Source organism: Pogona vitticeps, chromosome 1, assembly GCF_051106095.1.
Source record: "Pogona vitticeps strain Pit_001003342236 chromosome 1, PviZW2.1, whole genome shotgun sequence".
Classification (NCBI taxonomy): Eukaryota; Metazoa; Chordata; class Lepidosauria; order Squamata; family Agamidae; genus Pogona; species Pogona vitticeps.
The window spans coordinates 26,237,594-26,252,632 of NC_135783.1; the positions used below are offsets into that span (position 1 = coordinate 26,237,594).

The window sequence follows — 15,039 nt, forward strand, 5'->3', positions numbered from 1 at the left end:
CGTTGCTAAATAGAAAAAAGGAAAACATGGGGCTCAAAAGAGAAGAAGTAAAGCTCCATGTAATCTTCCTCTTCCGCCCCTCATCTCAGATCATTATGATGCTGGAAGCTAGCAGTAACTTGAGGAGGTGGTGGGAAGACAACCATCTACTAGACCCTGCCAGACATTTGGCAGCTGTTAACATTCCTGTGGGAAATGAAGAACAGGGGGAAAAAGCAATTTGGAAGAGGCTCCCATGTGCAAGAATATTCCTTCAAGCAAGTTAAACTAAGGTAGAAAAGGTCTCAAATCACATTGCTGCAATAGCATAAATAGTGGAGCTGTGCATTCCATTTAAAACCTCCTTCAGTTATTGTAGCGCAGCAGACATTTTACTTGTTAGATACTGTACATATCATAAGAACAGTTACTATTGCCTCTTTGGTTGTAAAATATATAAGTATATATGTGTCCAGGCTTACAAGGGGATGACTATGGCACATTTCTAATGGACACAAAGACATTATGATACCCATTTTAAAGTTCAGTGGAACATGTACTTCTGTAAAAAAGAAAGGTTACTTACCTGTAACGATGGTTCTTCAAGTGGTCATTCTGTGAATTCACACAAAGGGTTAATACCAGCGCCAGCGTTGGGCCTCTCGGAACGTTTTCTAGCTGCAAGAGAAAAGTAACAATGTTTAGGACTACCCCTACTGCGCACGCCCAGCCTAACCGTCCCTCAGTTCCATTTGTCCGCCATAGGCCCTCGAGTCATAGAGATGCCAGTGACAGACAGACAGAGGGGAGGCCGGGCGGGATTGTGTGAATTCACAGAATGACCACTTGAAGAACCATCGTTACAGGTAAGTAACCTTTCTTTCTTCATCGTGGTCTTCTGTGAATGCACACAAAGGGTGATTAGCACGCTTACTAACCGGATGGTGGGCTGTCACTGAAGAGCCGATGCTAGCACTGCCCTCCCGAATCTGGTCTCCTCTTTTGCCCTCACGTCCAACCTGTAGTGGGTTATGAAGGTAGAGGCATTGGACCATGTAGCGGACCGGCAGATGTCGGGCAGGTCAACGCCGCGGAGTAAGGCAGTCGACGAGGCTACAGCCCGGGTAGAATGGGCTTTAAGTCCTTGTGGAGGATCTCTGTGGTTGAGCTCGTAGGCGAGGGCGATGGTCGATACGAGCCACCGAGAGAGCGTGGACGGCGAGGCCGGGCAGCCCTTCTTTGGGCCAAAGTAACAGAGAAAGAGTCTGTTGGCCAGGCGAAAGTCTTTGGTCCTGGACACATAGAAGGCTAAGGACCGTCGAACATCAAGCATGTGGAGCATGCGTTCAACGTCAGTAGTCGGAGACGGAAACAAAGTTGGCAGGATAAGCGGTTGATTGACGTGGAAGTCGGAGACCACCTTCGGAAGAAAGGAGACGTCCAGGTAAAGCATAACCTTGTCCTTAAAAAATTGGAGAAAAGGTTGGTCATGACGGAGAGCTGCCAGCTCGCTAGCTCGACGGGCAGAGGTAATAGCTACCAGGAATAGCGTTTTTAAAGAAAGCATCTTGACGTCACAGGTAGCCATGGGTTCAAATGGGGGTCTGGATAGGGCATGCAGAACCAAATGTAGGGACCACTGAGGGAGTGGAGGACGAACGGGAGGTCGGAGGTTAGAGAGACCCTTCAAAAACATCCTGACAGTGGGATGGGAGAAAAAGCGGGAAGAGGGAGAAGCTCTGGGCTGGAAGAAGACAACCGCAGCCAGGTACACCTTGATAGTAGAGATAGACAGGTGGAAATCGAAGAGGTAACGGAGATACTGCAGAAGTGTAGACAGAGACACAGGGGAAGAGGCGAGATCCCTCTGCTGGGTAAATTTCAGAAAGCTTTTCCACTTGTAGGCATACAAGCGAGACGTGGAGGGCTTGATGGCGTTGGTCAAGACCTCCTGAATTTCTGGACGATCCTCCACGCCGTCAGATGGAGCGTGTCGAGGTCGGGGTGAAGGACTTCGCCTGCTTCCTGGGTCAGTAGGTCCGGCCACATCGGAAGGGTTACTGAGTCCACAGCCATGCTGACTAGAGTGGGGAACCACACTTGGCGAGGCCAAAAGGGTGCAATGAAAATGGCCGGAGTCATTGAACGTCGGAGTTTGATCAAGGATCTCTGTATCAACGGGATCGGTGGAAATATGTACAAGAGACCCTGGTTCCATGGAATCATGAATGCGTCGCCGAGCGAGTGGTGACCGAGACCTGCCCGGGACGCATACCGGGAGCATTTTGCGTTGTGAGGGGATGCGAACACGTCCAGCACTGGGGTCCCCCATTGGCGGCAAAGGTCCTGGAAGACCAGAGGGTTCAGCTCCCATTCGTGAGTCTGATAATGAAGCCTGCTCAGAGTGTCCGCAAGTGTGGTGTCCTCCGTGGCTACATGGATGGCCACTGGATAGATATGATGACGGTAACACCATTCCCAAAGGAGGATGGAGAGATACAGGAGTGAATGAGAGCGGGTTCCTCCCTGCTTGTTGACATAATGCATTGTGGTAGTGTTGTCCGTCACCAGCTGAACTCCGCGGCCGTGCAGGAGAGGAAGGAAGGACTTGAAAGCCTTGATAACCGCCAGCAGTTCCAGGTGATTGATGTGGAACATGGCTTCCTGTGGCGTCCAGAGGGCGTGAATGGTGCGACGCCCGCAGTGCGCCCCCCAGCCGGACGGACTGGCGTCCGTTGTAACTTGAACGGTGAGACGGAGTGGACGAAAGGGCCGGCCAACCGTGAGATGGGGTGTGTACATCCACCACTGGAGCTGTCTGGTGAGCTCCGGGGTGACACGAAGTCGTTTCCTTTGACTGTCCATCATGGGGTCGAAAAGGGTGAGAAACCAAGATTGGAGCGACCGGAGTTTGAGGCGAGCGTGCGCGAGCGCCGGCGTCGTAGAAGACATCAGGCCGAGGAGGTGTTGGGCGTGGTGGGCTGTCACCCGAGCACCGGGAAGAAATTTCCTGATGGCTCGTCGAATCTTGTGTATTCTTTCTGGGGGAAGAAAGACTCGACCCTTTACAGCGTCCAAACAGACCCCTATGTATTGAACTGTTTTGGAGGGAATGAGCTGAGACTTCTGTTTGTTGACAGTGAGACTGAGATTGGAGAGAAGATACAGGATGAATTTTGTGTCTTTCAGGGATTGCCTTCGCGAGGTGGAGACTACGAGCCAATCGTCCAGGTAAGGGTAAACGTGAATGCCCCTGAGACGAAGGTAAGCTGCCACCGGAGCCATGACCTTGGTGAAGGTCCGGGGAGCTGTGGACAGACCGAATGGTAGGGCCTGGAATTCGTAGACCGTGTCCTGAAAGATGAACCGAAGGAACTTGCGGTGGTCGGGGTGAATAGTGACGTGAAAGTATGCGTCCTTTAGATCTATAAGGACGAACCAGTTGTTCTTTTTCAGCAAGTGCATGATGGACTCTAAGGTGAGCATCCGAAACCGCCTGGGTCGCAGGTAAGTGTTTAGGAGTCTTAGATCGAGGATGGGCCTTATGCCTCCTCCGCTTTTTGAGAAAGCGAAGTAGCGAGAGTAAAACCCGCATTGTATGTCGCGAGGTGGTACTGTAGAGATGGCATCTTTTTCCAAGAGAGATGATATTTCTTCCTCTAGTGAGGAATCGAAGGGAGAATGAGTTATGAGACCTAGCGGAGGAGATCTTATAAACTCCAGCTGGTAACCGTGCTGAATAATTTTTAGAGCCCAAGTGTCGTTTGTGATGACAGACCAGTTGTGAAGAAACGGTTGAAGACGGGTGGTAGGTGGTGAATGGGTGAAAACGGGGGGCCGAAAGTCAAAGATACTGTTTTTGTTTCCTGCCAGGTGGCTTAAAGGGTTGGCGGCGATGGGGAGGACGAGGGCGGTATCCCTGATAACCCTGGACAGAAGAAGAGGACTGGCCAGAGCGCTGCTGAGGTAGGTGCTTGTAAGGACGGTATTGCTGGGAAGATTGATACTGTCCATAAGATTTACGCCATTGAGGGCGTCGCTGTCTAGATTGAGTCTGAACAGAATAGGACTTAGCAGTTCTCTTAGCCTTGTGAAGGTCTTCCAAATGGGAGTCGGTCTTTTCGTTGAACAGCCCGGTAGCGTCGAAGGCGAGGCTCTCAACCTTTGACTTGACGTCCTCCATTATGTCAGCAGAACGGAGCCAAGCATGGCGCCGGATAGAGATGGCAGACATGAGGACTCTGGCAGAGATTTCTGCTGCATGTCTGATGGAAAGACGTTCATACTTGGATACCGTCTGAGCTTCCTCATAGGAGTTAAGAAAAGCTTGCCGGGTGTCTTCAGGTATCATTTTCAACCCCGGTAAAAGCTTGAGCCACAACTGTTTGTGATAAGCTCCCAACACAGTTTGATAATTTATGACTCGAAGTAGCAAGGTGACAAGGGAGTAGATTTTCCTGCCGATGAGTTCCAGCTTTTTACCCTCTTTGTCAACTGGGGTAACATGGGCTTTGGCCGAAGGCCTTGAACAGCTTGTCTCAACAATGAGTGAGTTTGGAATGGGATGCTTGAGCAGAAAATGAGTGTCAGCCCCATGAATCTTGTAGAAGTGCTCTGTGCGACGAGGGACATTAGGTGTAGTCGCAGGCTGAGCCCAGAACTCCTTGATGGCCTCCATAACCACAGGCACAAAGGCTATACTGGGGGGAGCGGTACTGTCCCTCTTGATGTCCCCAAAGAACAAGTCCTCTCCCGGAGGGGAAGGGAGATTCAAGTCCAATTTGAGCGTCTTGGCAAGCCTGGACATCATCTGAGAATAAGAAGAAAAATCCTCAGATGGAGAAGGAGCGTGAGTATCGCCAGTATCGGAAAGCACCAGATCACCCGGAGGTAAATCATGCGGTGGCAAGGGTGGGGGTTGCTCCTGATCGGAGTCAGAAGACCGCTCCGTGGACACCTCATCTGGATCAGAGGAGAAGACATCCCTCTTCTTCTTTGGAGGGGGCTTCTCGATGCCGACCTGCGTTGTCGGGGGTTGAACTGGGACCACGGATGGCGCCGAGGTGGAAGGGGCCGGTTGCGGTGGAGGGGCAACCGGTACCGTAGGAGGGTGGTCTTTGGCTCGAATAGCCCGGCGTCGGCGTCGAGGGCGGGTCGACTCCGAAGAAGAAGACACATATATGTACCGGATCTTTTTGCGGTACCGGTCTCGAGATGCGGATGTCGACGACGAAGAAGGAGACCGCGAATGGTCGCGCCGACGTCGATGGTGTTTACGACGCTTAGGGCGGCCGGAATCCGCTGAACGGGAAGAAGAGGACCGACGTCGATGCTTGCTACGACGTCGATGAGAACGGTGCTTCTTCTTAGAGCGTTTACGCTTAGAGGATTTCGAGTCCGAGCGATCGCCAGAGTCGGACTGAGTGGAAGCTCGATGCCTCTTCTTCGATCGTTTCCGTCGAGGAGACTTCGACCTCGAGCGGCCGGAGGAAGGGGACCGACTCGGGGAGCCATGCTTCTCCGTGCGAGAACGTTTGCCTCGAGGAGATTTCGACCTCGAACGCACAGGTGATCGAGGTATCTTCTCTCGAGGGGATCTCGAGTCCGAGTGTACGGACGAGATCGACACGGGAGGCGACCCCTGGCCCGCAGGAAAAGGGCTATGTGGGGCAGAAGCGAGGCCAGTAGTGACAGCGACTAACTGGCTCGGTGTCGGGGAAGACCTTCCCGAAGGCGGTAACACTTCAGTACGTCGAGCAGGAGGAGGCGCGGGTGCCTCGGACGAGGCCCCGAAGCGCCTCGACAACTCCTCAAGAATCGGCGATGGGATGGAACCCGAGCTCGGAGAAAGTGGAATGGATGTCATTCTAAGCTGGGCGGCCGCCTTAGCTTTGGACGATTTCGACGGCTTAGCTTTCGGAGCCGGAGGCTCGGGGTTCGAAGCAGGAGCGGCCGATTTCGACGACGCGGATTTTTTCGACATTTTGGAAACTTTAGAGACGACTGACTGAACAGGAGCTGCTCGAGAAGTGGAAGCCATTTCCCCCTCCGAGGGCGCCGTGGAAGACAACGTTGACTCCCACAGATGAAGTTTAAGGCGCTGTTGGCGAGCCTTGAGAGCGGCCTTAGTGAAGGCTTTGCAGTGTGGGCAAGCTTTAGGATTGTGCGACTCCCCCAAACAATACAGGCAAGTATCGTGGCCGTCCTGATGGGGAATTTTGCGGTCGCACACCACACACCTGCTGAACGGCCCGGAAGGGGACATAGGGCAGTAAGGAAACCGAAACGACAAGTCCAAGGATAAGGCAGAGCAGTCCGAAATCAGTCCGAGTAAAGCCAGAAAAATACACTGGGTCGTCAAGTTGAAGGGAAAAAGCGCTAGGGTAGTCCGTGAGCGAAGCTGAGGTCAAAAGCCAAAAATCAGATAGATAGATCGCAATAACGCAGCTAAGACGAGAGGCTCCAAACCGCTAGGCGGAAAAATGGAACTGAGGGACGGTTAGGCTGGGCGTGCGCAGTAGGGGTAGTCCTAAACATTGTTACTTTTCTCTTGCAGCTAGAAAACGTTCCGAGAGGCCCAACGCTGGCGCTGGTATTAACCCTTTGTGTGCATTCACAGAAGACCACGATGAAGAACAAAAATTCATTGGCCTACACAGGTACGGGATGGTGCTCTAAATCCTTCAGTTAATATTGGCCATCTGGAAAACACTTGTATGGATCTAGCTTGGATTTGAGCATAAAATGCAGAATGAAGTCTTGAATCATCATTATTCCAACTTTTGTTCTGATCTTTCATTCGAACCAGATATATTATTTTGGATTACATTTTGGTCCTTTTTCAAATGAGTGCAAAAGACTCCAAACAAAGGCTCAACCTTGAATCAAATACAGTTTTCTGCTTCAGTCCCAATGTCTTCGTTTTAAGACATTGAGTATACTGCATTTTCTTTTTGGGACATCTTATTCTTGAGGTAGGGTCTTGGGATGTCAAGCTGAGCATTCAAATTAGAAACTTCAAATACACAGCCCAAATATGCTTAACAAATTTTCATTCCGCTTCTTTAGTCTCGACAAGTGATCATGTTACAAAGCACATGGACAAACAAACAAAACAAAAGCTGAAGGACTGAGTTAAACCAGATCTCCCTGCATTTGGCCAATTAAATCAAAAGGTAATATATAGCACCTGCAAACATTCCTTATGATATAAATATTCCCAGAACTAGCAAGTGAAATCATAGAAATGGAAATTGTGGGAAAGAACATCATGAACCACTTTATGATGTACTAGGGGACTTGAGAATAACAATTTAGGGGTTTCAAAGAAGTTATAGGGTCAGGATTTCTACTGGTCCCTTTGGCAAACCAGTCCTCCAAGACAAAATGGATCTTTGCATCTAAAGCAGGCCTACACAATTTCTACCCAGGAAGGCACAGTACAGGTGACTAGCTTGGTATTTAACAATGTGATTCCAGCAGGTCACAATACACGCAAAGAGCATTAGAAGGACTGGTGTCTGGGAGGTATGTTTGGGCTACAGTAGTTAATGGGTGGGGAGACAAGACACACAGACTAGATGGAATGCAAGATGTATGACAAGGTGGTGGTGGTGGGGAAAGGATCACAGAAGGTATAATACTTAGGATAGTAGTGGCTAAGGAACACTAAAGAAACAGAAGGTAGAGGGAAACACAGGTAGGCTCAGCAGTGGAGAGCTCAATAGGAAGGACAACTAAGAAACTCCAGTGCTTACAAAGTCTATAGGGCAGGGAATGGTCAGGAATCCACAATACAATTATTCTGCAAAGCGTGGAAAATATATTATGGGGGGACTTGAAAAACCTGACCACATTGGCTAAGGGAATACTGGGACCTATAGAGGAAAATTTCTAAGGTGTAATGAGCTCTTCTAGTTCCCAATATGTCAAAATGCCAGCACGACCTGCTGTATACTTCTATAAGTTTCTTGTAGGCTTCTTCCTTGGTTTCCCCGTTCTTATTGAATAATGGCCCTTTGATGCTTCTAAGTTGGCTGATTTATCATCGGCCTACACATTTCACGCCTTGTTTGGGCTGAAGAGGAAAAGGGATATTGCTGCAGTGCCGTGGCATCTTTGCAAAGCATTTTGAATGCCTTGAGATGGCCAAAAAGCTGCCAGCCAAGAGCACGACAGCAACCCTCTTCACATAAAGAGATCATCCAGTTTGTTACAAACAGATGTGTGCAGAACTGTGTTTTTTTTATCACAGCTCCCAGAATATTCTAGACAGCTCTGGGAGCTGTAATCCAAAAACAGAAGTCTGCATACGTCTACTTCTCTCAATCTCTTTTTGACAATTGATTTTTGTCAACCCAGACATTCCCCACAAGGGGGCAATAGATGCTGCAGCTGCACAAACTTCAAGATAGGAAGATGAGGATAAATAGAAAGTGGCTCAGGAGTAAGACTGAAGGAATAGTTGGCACTAGTCTGAGTGGAAATGTTCTACACATTCCACCTGCAAGCTTAAGGGAGCATGCAAAGCTACTGATTACAAACTCTGGGGTATTTCCAGGCATAGTCTGTAGGCACACAATGCAAACAGCTTTGCATAAACTGAACAAGTCTGGATCTGCTTAGTATTTGGGAGACCACCTGGAGCCAGGTGTATGTTGTCTTTAGTTGTATCATACAGCTCATCTTTTCTACACTGATGGGCAGCAAATCTGTAAGATTTTTCAGAAGACCTGCTTCATGCAAAGCATGTGCTGTACTTCACCAAGACCAAGGCAGAACAGAGAATAGAAAAAAGGAGAAGACCATGATAGTAGAGAGGATAGATGGGGGAACATAGCCCAATAAGAGCCATGGTGTGCATGCAGGGATTCCATGCGGTTCCCGTACGGTATACGTAGATAGTTCTGGAAAAGGTTTCACTGATGAATAACTGCCATACACTTTTGCTTGATGGGCCAAGAGGCTGAATTAGTTTCAGGCAGCCTCCTACATTCTCCTACGCGCACATCACAACCCCTCTTCTAAACCTTAACCTTTACAAGCAATCTGCTTTTGCATCTTGTAGTCTTTAAATCATAACAATAGCCACCTTGGCCTACACTGATAACCATGAATGCACTCAAAAAGAATCCACTGACATAGGAGGAGAGGACCCACAAAACTGGTCCTTATCCATATGTTTCCAGTTTGCGGCATTATCACAAACTGGAATGGAAGTCAGAAGCAGTTTTTAAATTGTTGCAATAACATATGAATGGAACCAAAGGACAGAAGGAAGCTCTGTAAAATCAAACTAGGTACTAAAATTAAAGTGGTGTTCATTCTCCTTAGACTTTTTGCCTCCAACTGTTGCTCAATATATTGTTTAGAAAAGTCAACTCTTTGGCTTCCGCAACCATGCTTTTCCCAAGAAGGGTACAGGGATGCACTAGGGACATACGCAAAGGGGCCATCATGATGTTTTCATTCCTTATGCTATTCAAGCAAGCCACAAGGAGACAGGGCAATCATGACTGGAATATCTAGAAACTGGAAAATATACTTTTTCTGGATTAAAACCCCCAGGGAGTCTCATGCAAGTTAAAAAGTAACTTTCCCCATCTCTTTGGAAATCCATGAAGCAATACTGTGTCATGTGCAATGGCAGAGCACAAGCACTTTAAAGTGAACTGTGAAACATTTCCCTAATACTGTGTGTAAAAGTCTACTTAAATGTAATTAGTGGGAGTTTTTTTTTTAAAAAAAAAACAATGACATCTAATGATCTTGCTCTGATCCATTGTTACTGTGCTTTTGGAGTAGGGCCCTTTAAAAATGTTTTTAGGTGATTTACAGTTTGTTTTCTGCTTGTGGGAGAAACCTATGAGAACACTTTTTACATTGCAAAGTGCTTTGAAACTCAGATCCAGACAGACAAGAAAACTGCACAGCTTCGCAGGCTGAATTCACAAATCCCCATTACTGTTAATAATTTACCTTGCAGAAAAACTCACCGTGCACTTTCCGTATCTGCTGTATTTCCTTCCATTTTCTGTTACTGTGTAGAGGTAAATGAAGTTGTCATGGGACCCCACAGCAAGTAAGGTGCCATCTGCAATGCAAATTAGAGATAAATACTGTATGTTGTTTGATCCACAAGTGACTGGTATACCAAAACTATTTGGGATTTTAGTTCTCCCCACTTGAAGCACTTGAAGGGAGAAGGAAATTACAACGAAACAAACCTATGAGCCAGAGTTCATGTGCTATTGTCATGTTGACTATGGATGGAAAACAGTTATCTTTGCAGGACCCTTCAACTTTCTAAACAGGAAAGTCAACTTGTAAACTCCAAGCCAGTTATTAGATTGCATTCTGAGAACAGTGAGTAGAAAGAAACTTGCAGACACAGTCTGTCACACTGCTTCATTTCCCACACTGCAGTCCTAAAAACCTGAAAAAGCTGCTCCTGGGAGATGGGCCGACTGGCCAAAATTAAGGCAGAAGCACCTTGCAGAAGCCAAGCTCCATTCACACAAAGTGCCTAATTTTCAGGATTTCCCCTCCTCCACCTTTTTAATCTCATCTACTCTGTTCCTTGTGATCCTGGCTCTCACTACACTTTTGCTATGCATAGTCTAAATCATTTTTATAAAGCAACTACACTCCCACTAGGGAATTAGGAGGGGGGATATCACACTGTATTCCAAAAGAAGCCACACTACTGTGTGCAATATTCCTGACTCTTGCAATCTGCCTGCACCATGCAGGTTACGCAAGTACTACAGGCACTGATTCCTATAATCTGTGCCAGTCAGCAATTTAGCTGCTGCCCTGGCAGACTTGTTTTTAACTGTGGCTGTGCCATTCAAATGCTGCCATCTGTTTGGTCTAATAATTTTAATTTAATGTGTAATATTTGTAATACTCTTTTTTTTTTTGCTACATGATGTTTTTAAGATGCTTCCAATACAAAGGCAGGAAGCGAGAAGAAAAGCTATATGGTCCTTCAGATATTGCTCCGGTCCCCATTATTTCTCACTACTGGCAATGCCAACTAAGGCTGATACCAATTACAGTGCAGCAGCATCAAGACGGTTCCCCACTGTGTTTATAAGAGCAGCACTAACGTAATTGGAGGATTGTGTGGAATGTGGATGCCTTTTCTTTCTCTGAACTCAGCTCAACTAGCTACACATGTAGCTACATATTCTTGGCATTACAAGAGAATTCTCAAGTGGCTTATACAAACTTCTGTGTACTTTTAAAATGCTGAGTCATGTAACTGCAGCACAATTAGCCACTTTATAGGCCTGGAGCGTGACAAGTGACCTCTGCTGTATCTGCGAGTGATCGTTATTTGAACAATATGCTGCAAGCTGGTGCACCCAGCAGTAACAGAAGGATTGTGGATGCCACCACCAATTTGTCAGCCTGATAAAAAGAGAGTCTTAGAGATTCTGATACTTGACTGTCTCACAGAAATGAACATTAGAGCTGCAGAATGATGGAATATACAGGTAGAATAACTCACAGGGCTTTAATGCAATGCTTGTCAGCCATTCTGCATCTGTGACTGGTGCACAATTGCAAGTGAAACACTTGTCTGAGATCGAGGAGCTTCTGTATTTTCCTTGAGGTATTAAAAATTCCCTCCCTACTCCTTCACTGTACAGGCTACCTACAGCAGCAGAAGAGCTGCAAGGAAGGACCTGGACATCAGTAAGATTTCCAAGATGCAGTGCAGAATGGTTTTCAAATGAAACAAATGATCTGCATGACTTTGTGTCTGTGCTATATGTTATGTGCCATCAAGTTACATCTGACTTAAGGTTACCCCAACAAGGTTTTCAAGGTATATAAGATATTTTAGGTACTCAGTGTGGTGTAGTGGATGGAGTGAGGGACTAGGACTCTGGAGACCAGGGTCTGAATCCCTGATCAGTCATGGGAACTCACTGGGAGTGTGGAACTGTGATCACTCCTTAAATATCTCATTTACCATGAAAAGCCCTGTTAGGGTTATTATACATCAGTTTTGACTTGACAGCATATGACAACAAGATATTTGAATGCATGTTTCTTATCAGTACAATTTGTGTTCACTATTAATTTCTATGACTGGGCATGGATCTGAACTCAGTTTTCCTGAGATGTTGTCTATACTCTATCCAGTACACCACACTGACATTACCTTTTTCATATGCACCTTTAAATTGTTTTAAGGAGTAATTTGATTAAGTGGCTATTTTAATATGATAATTTGTTTTAAGGGTTTTTAAATTATTGTAATTTATTGTATTGTGTTGTATCTTTTAACTGTTTTGTAAGCTAACTAGAATCTGTTTATCACATAAAAAGGCAGGGTTTAATGAATAACATGAATGAATAAACTCCAAAAGACAGCAATAAATTATCTGCCTTTTGTTTCCCTGTTATTGCTGCCATTTTGTGAGTTCTCTTTTTGTCTGAACTGGTATCTCTTAAAAGTTTTCTCTAGCCCACTATTTATGGAGACAGTGTGGCAAACAATACTGTTGATCTAGATGCAGCCACAACAAAGAAGAAATTCTTAATTTCCACATTTATTATAACAATGACCTACTTTGTTAAATACTGGAGCCTAAGTTGATTTGGGTGTTAAGACACATTAAGTGTCAGTGTAAAGCAGCTGTTTATGAGAATCTGAAACACGTACTTAGAAACAAGCAAATGCTGTATGTTAGCTACAATTATGCCTACCTACTGTGTAGCGCATCACTGAGAGCTGCTCGTTGCCATCTGTATGTATTGAAACCAAATCTCTTGTTTCAGCATCCAGAACAAACCACCTGTTAAGGAGAAGAGGAGAAACTTCTTGAAAATGTTACTTTCAGATAAAAGAAAAATTTTAAGGGTATGATCAATCAGTTTGTTTTCTGTTCAGAAGCATCCTTAATGCCATACATTGCAAAAAAAATTTGTCGCAAACAAGCATCTGTGTGGAGAATATGCACCTCTGAACATGGCATACACAGACAGGTATGAATAACTGATGACTTGATCATCCATAGGATCCCTTTCAGCTCTATAGTTCTAAAAGATTTGAAAGGAGCACGAGGAAAACAATGACTCAATCAAATCAAAAGTACTGTAGCACATGTTCATTAATTGGAACCAAGCATAAGGCAGCATAACGTGTGGAGTAAAGAAGCATCCAAGACTGTGAGTTGCAGAACAAATTTTACTTATAAATTAGCATGACATAAGACATTACTCCCTTAATCTGCCTTAAGCCTCCCCCCCCCTGTCATGATAGGAATGTGGCGTCAGGATGGTGTAGTGGTTAGTGTGATGGACCAGAAGCTGGGAGATTTATGTTTAATTCCCCAGCGAGCCATGAAATTCACAGGGTAGGTAACCTTGGTCAGCCTGACCAACCTCACAAGGCTGTTGTGAAGATAAAGGGGGGTGGAGGAGAGAAGTGAGCTCCCTTAAGGAAAAGAGGAATATAAATGTAATTAATAGATAATACATTTTAACATGCTTTTTATCAGAATAAAATCTTTGTGCAGCTTACATAAATCACGCATCATACAGGATTAAAAAATAAGTTAAAAATTAAATTAAGACCATAATGTCGTTAATCAATATGAACACACAATGGTAAGCAGGCAAGTGGCTCGTGCCCTCTGGTCTGATACATAATCAGATGTACGCTAGTTGTGAAACTGATTGCATGGCCATTTATGCAACCAGAACCATACCAGAGAATACAAAATGCTTGTGCTGTTGTTGTTGTGGTGGTGGTGGTGTGTGGCTTTTTCCAACAGGATTCTTGACAAAAGAGTGTTACAGGCTTAACTTGGAGACTGTGGCTGCAAGAGTCTAAACAACATGATAAGAAATGGAAAGCCTTCAGTTTCAAGGATTTAGGATTGATTAGGAACAGAACTATGTAAAGCAGATAGGCTTTTAGAATAAAGCAAAGGGCTGAGCTGTGAATACTGGTTGGTCTTACTGAATAAGGTACGTTTTACTGAATTGGGCTATCATGACAGACCAACAGAATGTCTGGTCTGCGTCTCTATGGATGTTTTTTCCCCTACTAGTTCGTGTAGAAATTCTCTGGATCCACTCTGAGGACTGCTGCATGTGACAAGGATGTGATCAAGGGATTTATTTCAAGTAACCATCATCTGTCACTGAACTATGTGGTTATGAAGTTTTCTCTATTGTAGGCAGCCAACACTGGCTATTGTAATCTCAGGACTCTTAGGTCTGCAAGGGTGCCGAACATCTGTTGGACCAGAGAGACACACACTGGAGCCATTTACATAAGCAACCACAGTACCGCCTGTAAATGCCGCATCCAAAATTTAAAAAATGAGGAGCAAAATAACATTGATCTTGACAGCTCAAAAGCCCACTATGAGCAAGACTACTCAGTTTTAAAGTCTCTAGAAGGCATCATTTCTCATTATTTTCTACTGTGGCCTCCAAAAAACCAGCTTCTTAAAACCAGATATCTGGAAAAGGGCCTATTCCAAATGCCTTAAAATTATTTTGTGGTTAAAGGACCACATCAAAGGCAGACAACATGAAGCAGCACAACATACCACCCTGGTTTGTGAATATGCTATGTATTTCCAAGATGGATGGAACCAGTGGAAAAAAAAGGCTGCAATGTTTTCCTTGGATAGCAGCAGAAACCACTTTCAATATTAAGACTGGGGGGGGGGGCAACAGACACATACCAGAAAAGGGGGGTTCACCTACAGCCAATTCTTCATCTTAAACCGCAAAATGTCTTGGGTCATCCCTGACAGGATCAATGACATCCTCATGATGTTTTTCTTCTAGGTTATTTGGGAACTTCATCAGTATCAGTATCATGACTGCTATGGATTGGTGAACTTGATAAGCACTCTATGGGAATGGATTGTTATTTTTTAGCTCCCAGATTCAGAGCACATGGCTGTAGAGCCAGGGGTCAGGAGTTTGATTCCTTATGGAAGCAGAGGCAGACTGTGTGGTCTTGGGCAAGTTTCATGGTCTGAGAATGTATCAGTCCCAGAAGAGTTTGGCAAACTGCTTCTG

At 45.6% G+C, this 15,039-nt stretch overlaps 1 protein-coding gene across 4 annotated transcripts in view; it reads right to left on the reverse strand.

Moving 5' to 3' along the window:
* EML4 (EMAP like 4) overlaps positions 1 to 15,039 on the reverse strand; it is a 217,329-nt gene that overhangs the window by 13,188 nt on the left and 189,102 nt on the right. For all 4 annotated transcript variants that reach the window (XM_020803724.3, XM_078380879.1, XM_020803725.3 and 1 more), the window contains 2 exons: positions 12,703 to 12,791; positions 9,975 to 10,072 (listed from right to left, as the gene is read on the reverse strand). In XM_020803724.3, the coding sequence (XP_020659383.3) occupies positions 9,975 to 10,072; positions 12,703 to 12,791 (187 nt within the window). The remainder of the gene's footprint in view (positions 1 to 9,974; positions 10,073 to 12,702; positions 12,792 to 15,039) is intronic.